We start from the raw sequence: 9,959 nt of genomic DNA, 5'->3' as shown, positions 1-9,959 counted from the left end.
GGGAGATGTGTTGATGTGCATAAGATATATCCTTATGCACGGTGCATAAATACTCAAATATTATTTATATTACTCAAGTTATTATATTTATTACTCAAAATAATATACAGATTACTCAAAATTAGTATAAATATTACTCAGAACAATGAATATATTACTCAAAATAGTTAAAATTCGATATTACTCGGAATGGTGTAAATATTACTGAGAATAGTATACTCATTACTCACAATTAATAATTACTCATAATTAATAGATGTGTACAAATAATGCATATATTATTCATGGATTATGATATTATTACTCGTTTATAACTAAAATATTACTTGAAACAATTTAAATATTACTTGTACGAGACTTATGCACCGTGCATAAGGATATACCTTATGCACATCAACCTGACCCATGCATGGCATATTCCTTTAAAAACGGAAGAATTGAGTACATCAACTCACGGGGATGATAACATTAGGGAAATGAACTTGCATGTATATGGAAGCATGTTGTAGAAAATCTTGGTAAGGAACAAACATGATTTGCTCATGTAAAAGTCGATCAAAAGGTAAAATTAAAGAAGGATGTTGTTGGGGAGTGATGCATAGTTCATGTTTCACACGAACCTTAATGCGAACAAATTCTCTAACATGCCCTTGTTCGAATGATTGATAAAATCTTACCTCATTTCCATCAAAGGGGGCGCAAAATGGTTCCCAAGATAAATTCATATCATGAATGAATTGTTAAATTTGTGTTTGGTACACATGGTACATTAGTTTGCTTTAACTCTATTTATATATTAAAATTTCTTTGTATCTATAATAATTAAATATTTTTACAAATGTATTGGGCTCATCTTATTTTGTTTTTAGTCACTTTATCTAGGCCCGTCAACCTTTCATTTTTTAGGGTAATATATCAATCCACCACTTGATACTCTTAAAAGAAACGTTAAATTCAAAATGAATCTCCTAAATTAATCATGAACCTTAAAAGATAATATTTGGATCCATTCAACAATTGAAGAAGAATGGGATATAAGATAAAAAAAATTGTTTTCGAGTGTTAAAAAAGGATTCAAAGATCTTTTGAAAAATGAAAGAACAAGTGGCTTGTGAGTTTATAAATAATTAATGGAAGCGTATGTTTTCTAACATTGTGAATGATTTTTAAAGAGAACATGATTTATAGGTGTTGGAGATGAAACACAAAAAGTAGTGAAAAATTATGTTTGATTCGAGTCATGAAAACTTAGGTGATTTAAGTCAAGTGGAAAAGTAATGTGGAGGAAGATCAACATTTATGAGACTCATTTTTGCTATGATTCGAGTCAAGTATATAAGGTGATTTGAGTCATGCAAACTGTGATTTGAGTCATGAATGAGTCATGATTCAATTCAAACTTGGCAAGAGATGACAGAAGTTTCATGATTCGACTCATGTATAAATTGTGATTTGACTTACATAGTGCATGATTCAAATCATGTGTAAGACATGACTCAACTCAACTCACAGGCTCACACCAATTCCTATTTTCCCCTTGTTCAATTTGATTCGACTCATAGGGTTGTGTGATTCAAATCACACACCTAAAATATCAAAATTTGAAGTTCTTAAAGATATTTTGAGATTCTACTTGTGATATGACTTAAACCAATCTTAAATATGGTCTAGTTCCAAAAAATCAAGTAATTGACTTATAACTTACTTTTTATACTCAAACACAAATAGTTTGAATTATACATACTAAAAATATACGAATCTAAAACTCGATCTTTAAAGATGCATAATTGAAAAGGAGACTCGATGATTAAGATCGAAATCGAAATAAAGTTTAAGAGACAAGCAACAAAACCATTACAGAGACATATAGTCTCCCCCTTATTGTATCAGAGACATGTGATCGATGCATTTTGATACATAATTTTCTATGTTTGTACTTAGGCATTTCCATAATTGTTTCTGCTTGTTTTTCACTTTTATTGTGTTTTCATATTCTAGTTTATTTTTTTCTTTTATTTGATTTTCGTAGTTTATTTTCAACATTAGCAGCTTTTAATAAAAAAAATCATAACTGGAGCTTCGTGAATCGGATTGATGCATTCTAATATTCGTTGGAAAGCAGAGAGAAAGAGCTACAACATTTATGTTGAAGTCAGAAGCTGATTAGGACTGTAGAAGTCTCAGAAAATTTATTAAAGTTTCAAACATTTTAAAATGTAGTTTCCTTAATTCGATTATCATACAACATTGTTGATTTAATTTGATTGATATGTGTTCCCAATTTTAATCGCAGTTAACTCTGCTTAATTGTTAATTTGGGCTATCTATAATTGTATGCTTAATCCGGTAATAGGAACATGTTTCTCATAGTATCAATCACGCTTGTTGACTGATGTTGTTATCAAATAGGATATAAAATCCGCTTAGGGGATTATAATATTAGCAGTCGATGATAAGTAAGAACCGAGTCAGTGAATCCGTTTGTTATAATCACTTTTTTTTAATCGCTTAATTGCTCCATTTTTATAAATAAACCACAAAACCCCCATCGATTTTGATTGGTTAACTATTACTAGAATTCTTGAGAACGATATTCAAGACATTGTCGCTATCTACGGTCTTTAAAATTACTCATTTTGATCTGTGCGCGACAGCGGATCAACATGCAATTTCAATAAGGCTTGAGATATCTTCATGATTAAGTGTCATTATCAAAAGCTTTACTATGACAATTAAAATTAAACTCTCATTATCATAGACAACAATTAACTTTCATAAACCGTTTGACCTATAGAGTTGTTCTCTTCAAAATTGTTGCTTTATAAATTATCATCATCAAAACCAAGTGATGAACATACATGAAAAACATAAATTTATAAAGATGTTAATTGGAATAATATTATTATACTCCCTCTATTTTTTATTATAAGTCGTTTTGGAAAAAAAAATTGTATTTAAATATAAGTCGCTTTACAATTCCAATGAATAATTAATGCTACTTTTTCTATTATATCCTTAAATATTTATTATTCTCTATCCTTTCAATTATATAAATTTATCTTCCATATGTCATTAATGAAGGATAATTTTGTAAAAACCTTCATAATTTCTTATTTTCATACATTAATTATTATTTTTCTTAAACTGTGTGAAAAGTCTAAAACGACTTATAATAAAAAAACGGAGGGAGTATATTTTTAGCATATCTTAGTTATGATAAGATAGTTTGGTTTTTTTAGTATTTTAGTAGTTATATTTTATTATAATTCTTATTCTATGAGTATTGTTCATTCTATTAGAAATTTTTATCAAAGGGTGTTTTTTTTTTCTTTCTCTATTTTTTTATATTATGGACATTAATAATATGATATCAAATGTATCATATTTAAATGATAAAGTTATTCTTGTAAAACATTTTTTAAAATGATCTTTTAATAAAAAGAATTATTAAGTTATATAATTTTAAATATTTTGTTAAAAAATTCATTGCCACAAATTAATAAAAAATTTAATTTTAAAATAATTATTACTAAAAAAATAATTATATTATATATGTGTGGTATAAAAATTTAATTTCTTTTGTTAAAACATTGAAATTAATACTCATATATTTTTATAATTTTTAATAGTAGTATTATTTTTTAATATTCTAATTTTATAAGTTCTAAAATTTTATATATTACAAAATTACTCTTGTGACAAAATCATACATATTGTTAAGAATTAATTATTAATATTTTAAAAATTTTAATAAATAATTATTTTTTATATTTTATTCCATTTATATATTTATTTTTAATTTTTAAATATCTAACTATTATTTACATTTTATTAAAATTTGTTTGTTATTATTATATAGACTAAATTATAATTTTGGTCCCCCTATTTTGTCTGATTCACGAAATTAATTCCCCTATTTTAAATTCAAACAGTTTTGGTCCACTTATTTTAAATTTAAACAGTTTTAGTCCCCCTCTCATGTTTTATTTTTAAAAAATTGATGAAATCTTTTATTTTTTAATTTATATTTTATCAACAAAGTTCAATAATAAGTTTATATATGATGATTTGTCATGTTTTACAAGTAATTTGTCATTTAAAAAGTGAAAATATCATTAATTTTAAGTACAAAATTATGAAAGGAGGATCAAAACTGTTTAAATTTAAAATAGAGAGACCAAAATTGTTTAAATATAAAATGGAGGGACCAATTTCGTGAATCACGAAAAATAGGGGGACCAAAACTGTAATTAAACCTATTAATTAATATTTTATGAGACTTATTGTTATATATTATCTATTAAATTTTTTTCACCATGAATTCATCACAACCATTCGTTTGTGATATTTTATATGTGATTATAATAAAAATCAAACTTTTCTAACAAATAAGTGGTTATAAATAACTGTAAAATATATTTACATTGTGAATGCATTTCAATTAAATTCATATTTTATATTATTAAATCAATAATTTTTTCGTATTTATCTTGTTGACGTACACTCTACTCATGTCTAGATTAAACATAATAGTTTTTTGAATTAATTTATTATATCTTGATATTTCCTTATATACTAAATTGAAATAGAATATTATAAAGTTATTATATTTCTTTTTTTTTTATCTTTTCTCTAAAATGGACTTTTTAGATACTAACATTTTTTAGGTGAACATTCGGATACTCTTAGAATAAAGTCGGATATTTCACGACATTTTTATGATAATTTATATTTAAAAAATAAATAATTTAAATTGATTTTGCTTAAAGATATCAATACTAAACCAAAAAGTACATAAAAATTTATTTATTTTTATTTTATTTCAAATTTTATTATTCATATTATTGAAAATGAACTGATATAATATTCTTTTAGTCAAAATGTATATCACAATTTAATAATGGCATAAATTTAGTCAAAAAGTGTATAGATTTATGTATTGTCAGCTTTTAATTTATTGATAAATTACCTTAAAAAGTATAAGTATTTTAAACAACAAATACGTTTTATTATGTCATTGTTGACTCAAAGTAAAGAATGATTATAATTTATGCGTGTAGAGGAGACATGCATAGAATTCACTCAATAAAAAAAATCTGCTAACATATTATAATCCAGTAGAAAATTTATCAATATAAGGGAAATACTTATAAGAAAATCTCATAAATTCAATGTACTAGAAAATTCAACAAAGACAAACAATTTCATAAAACAAAATGAAGTAACATAAATTAACTCCAACAACAATATCAAATAAATCAGCCACTGGTTGAAGTTGGCATTGGGTAGCGACACATTGGGCACATGTGACTCGTTTTCAGCCACTGAACAATGCAATCTTGATGATACAAATGATTGCATGGCATTTTTGTAACCTCCATTCCAGCATTCAACTCAAATTGACAAACACTACACTTCTCAATGGCATTAGAGTTTTCCATCTTCACCTTCTCAAGAGATTCAATGGCTTCCTTTGATGCCGGAACAAATTGTATCTCTCCAATAGAATCCAACCTCACAGCTATGTTATTGATGAAAACATTGTCACACTGACCAAATAACATTTGAACAAAAACATCCAAACCCAAAGGAAAAACACGAATTCGAGAACCTTCGTAATGAAAACCCGAAGGCGAGTTTGGTGCATTCCAGACATATCTCATTAAAAACGGCAGCATTGAGTACATCAGCTCATGGGGGATGATAACATTAGGAAAATGAACTTGCATGTATATAGAAGCATGTTGTAGAAAATCTTGCAATGGTACAAACATGATTTGTTCATATAAAAACCGCTCAAAAGGTAAAATTAAGGAAGGGTGTTGTTGGGGAGTGATGCATAGTTCATGTTTCACACGAACCTTAATGCGAACAAAATCTCCAACATGTCCTTGTTCGAAAGATTGATAGAATCTTACCTCGTTTTCATCCAAAGGGGCGCAAAATGGTTCCCAAGAAAAATTGCAGGACATGGAATTCATCATGAATGAATAATTTGATTTGTTTGTAGAAATAGAGATCTCTCTAAGAGATCCTCTAAGAGTATGTGATGAACTACTTTGCTTTAACTATGTATTTATATAAAAAAAGTTGTATCTTTATATTTTAATATTTAGATTAAAAAATTATAAAATTTATTATAAAATTTTAAATTTAATAAATAAAATTAAAAAATAAATATAATAAATAAATGAAATACTTTCTTTTTTAAAATAATTTAAAAAATATTGAATTCAAAAAGAATATATAATTTTATTAAAATACTTTTTTTTCAATTGTAAGAATAATTTTTTTTTAAAAGTTTCTTTCAATATTTATATAATTATTTATATGGATTTTTATAATGAATAAATAAATTTATGATAATTCTTTTAAAGTAATAGATAAGGTTTGGTAATTTACCATTTGTCTAAAAGTAAGTAAAGTTGGATTAAATTTCTTTCGGTTCAATATTATCTCTACTTTAATCATTTTATATTAATTTATTAAAATATTTAATTAATTTTTTTAGGCAAAAATTATTTGCTTTTTTACAGAATTAATTTTTTATTATTTTGAAATAAAAGATAGACTAATAAATAGCATAGATGATATACTTTGCCTTGATACTGTAAAGTTATTTAAAGTTTGGCATTTTTTGTAAAGTGGTATATAATTTAAGAGAGATGTGGTATTTTTTCTGTAAAGTGCTATATACTTTAAGAGAGATGTAGTATCTTATTTAGTATTGGTGATTTAATTCGGCCTAAATTGAAGAAAATTAACCATTTGAATAAAGCTACTTAATTTGAAAACAAGAGAAATATCTACATGAGGATGATGTGATGATGATGATAATAATAATAATAATAATAATAATAATAATAATAATAATAATAATAATAATAATAATAATAATAATAATAATAATAATAATAATAATAATAATAATAATAATAACAACAACAACAGTCAAAGATAGAATTATTTAATGATAAATTACAACAAATAAGTCAATAGATTTGGTTAAATAAACAATATTAAAATTTTATTTATTATAATAATAATTTAATTTATGTATATTATTCATGTAATTTTAATATATATATATAATAAGAATATGTAATACATGTCATCAACGCGACACAATTGAAAAAATTGTCAAAATATTATTTCTAGCTCTGCAACATTATTTTCAAATGTCAATATCAATTCATTTGTTGTGAGCAAGAAATTTCAATTTAAATTAGACTTTCATTTCATATTTAAGTTAACATTCGGGTACAACAAACTTAATACAACCATGCAAAAAAGAACAACACAAAAAAAAAAACAAAACAACTAAGCACATCATAATAACTATGAGGTTACAACCATCAAAACAATATCGTCTGGTCCAAACATCATCATGAGAACATCATAGTCGTTTTTCACAGCTTTCCAGGAACAAGTTACTCCATTTTTGTTGGATATCGTAACTTGCCTATCAATTCTTCTGATCTTTTCACCATCAAGAATGTCTCAATCCAACCATCTGATCAAGCTCTTCTGAAAATGCTTGAACGTTTACGTATTCCAAAGTTTGATCTTCATCGCAAGATTTGTTGCCAAAAAAAGTTAAGCATCTCTTTTGATCATTGAAAATATTTTAGGGGTACTTGAAGACATTTTTTAGAATGAAATAAGAGAGAAGTGTAGAAAATGGTGGAGATGAATGGTTGTATTTATAAAAATCCCAAAATAACTGAGCGGCCGAACTGAACGGCTACTGCACTTAAACCCTAAGTGCATGTGCCACACTGCATGGCTTGACAAGAGAGCATGTGCCATGCAGTGTGACGCCTCCTCCTAAAATACAATGCATGCGCCACACACAGTGGCACATCCTTTGTGTGACAATTTTTTTTAAAAGTGGTTAGTTTGGTAAATTTTTTGAAAGTGGGGTTATTTGATTTTTTTTTAAAATGTTGTTATTTGAAAAAACACTCACACACACACACACATATATAGAGAGAGAGAGACACACACACACACACACACTTAATGACGTGTTATCATGGACAGAGACGCATTACATGATTACTCATACTCTAACAAATTATTATATACATCTATATTTTTTACTGTCAATGTATATCAATTAATTGTAAATGTAAAAACTCTAAATATATCCCTACCTTAAATTTTGAGGTCGAATATGTCATTTTCATTTTTCTTCACAAATTTTAAATATCTCTCTTTCTTTGATCGTAGGATTCTCAGTTATTGCATATTGCCTTGTTTACAATGAAATTGTAGTATTTCTCAAGTATAAAGTTATTGTTAATCTTTGGGATTTGCTCTGGTTGAAGGATTCTCGGTTGTCTCTGAGAGCTAAGACTAGATGACTTAAAGAGGGAGATACACTACTAAAAAAAGTATTGTTCGTAACGCCACCGAATTTTATTTCACCACCGCTAAAGGATTAGTTGTGGTAGAATCTACTCGATTAGACGCTTTCCTTTTATTTTCATTTTTAAGCTCACTTTTCACCACAGTTGATACTTCTAACCGTGGTGAAAAGTGACGCATGGTCATAAATTCGAAACTTGTTGTTGCTGTTGTTGTTGTTCTACTACTGTGTTTTTACTATTTTATTCAAATACATACACCAATGGTTGTTTAATACAACCATTTTTTATGTAGTGCATGGTCATGAGTTCGAATCTTGATGTTGTTGTTCTACTGCTGCATTTTTTATATTTTATTCAAATACATGCAATAATGGTTTTTTAATACAACCGTTGTTGTATGTAGCGCATCTTTATTAGTTTGAATCTTGTTGTTGTTGTTGGTCTACTGCTGCATTTTTATATATTAAAATACATACAACAACGATTGTTTAATACAACTGTTGTTGTATGTAACGTGTTTATTGAATTTCTTCACCGTCCTTAAAGAAATCTTGATAATCCATTTAGTGATTATCAACGCTCTAGACACTACCATTAGTGATCTGCGTGAAACCTAAAACTTAAACGAACTTCCAACTTAGACAAACTTCATCTGCTACCTCCAAACATCATCTTTCATTTACGAAACACTATTTCTCAACTAAACCAAGTTTGAAAATATCATTTCTTCCATAAACAAAACTCGAAAGCATCATATCTTTCACTAACGAATTTCAGAACTCCATCATCTCTTCTCCAACTTGAATGAAACAAGGAAAATATGGATTCAATTTAGCAATGTTAGTTGTTGTTGTTCTGTTTTTTTGTTATTGTTGTTGTTGTTATTATTATTGTTGTTCTTGTTGTTGTTGTTTTGTTGTTGTTGTTGTTATTGTTGTTGTTATTGTTGTGGTAGTTGATGTTGTTCTTGTTGTTGTTTTTATTTTGTTGTTTTTATTTTGTTGTTTTTTTTGTTGTGCTTCTTGTTTTTGTTGTTGTTGTTGTTGTGTCTATTGTTGCATTTTTATTTTATTAAAAGAATACAACAGTGGTTGTATGTAGTGTGTTATCCAATTTACTACCACGAGTAATCGACCATGGTTGTAAATAATCCACTTACAACCACACTCTATCTAACAACGATTGTTCAACCGTTGTTGTACGTGTTTTTTGTAGTAGTGGTGCAAACTTAGGATTTTTCATGCTTCGACTAAGAGTATGAATAAAAGGAATTCCATTTTAATCCTTAAATTAGGAGTTGATTGGATTGAATTTGTGGATGAGTTTTGGCATGAGGTTTTCTCCTATGTCTCTAAGTGATTTGAAAATCCATACATTGCTAGGCCTAGGCTTGATGGAGTGGGTTTCAGGTATCTCTCTTGGGAGGACAATTTAACCTTGATATCTCATTTCCTTCTTGAAGAGATTCAAGGGGTGGTGTCTCATTGTGATGAGTCCAAGAGTATGGGTTAAGATGGATTTAATTTTTCTTTCTTCAAAAGGTTTCTAGACCTTGTTTAGGGAAGATGTGGGGATCTTGTCTGATAT

General features: G+C 27.1%; 1 protein-coding gene across 1 annotated transcript; it reads right to left on the bottom strand.

Annotated features, from left to right (window-relative positions):
* Positions 1-5,184: 5,184 nt before the first annotated feature.
* On the bottom strand, positions 5,185-6,029 carry LOC131655713 (E3 ubiquitin-protein ligase MPSR1-like). Its single transcript, XM_058925534.1, has one exon. It carries the CDS (start codon positions 5,982-5,984, stop codon positions 5,259-5,261), a length of 726 nt encoding a protein of 241 aa, XP_058781517.1. The 5' UTR covers positions 5,985-6,029; the 3' UTR covers positions 5,185-5,258.
* Positions 6,030-9,959: the final 3,930 nt, after the last annotated feature.

This window comes from Vicia villosa, linkage group LG3, assembly GCF_029867415.1.
Source record: "Vicia villosa cultivar HV-30 ecotype Madison, WI linkage group LG3, Vvil1.0, whole genome shotgun sequence".
Lineage (NCBI taxonomy): Eukaryota > Viridiplantae > Streptophyta > Magnoliopsida > Fabales > Fabaceae > Vicia > Vicia villosa.
This window is presented reverse-complemented; position numbering and strand designations above follow the sequence as displayed.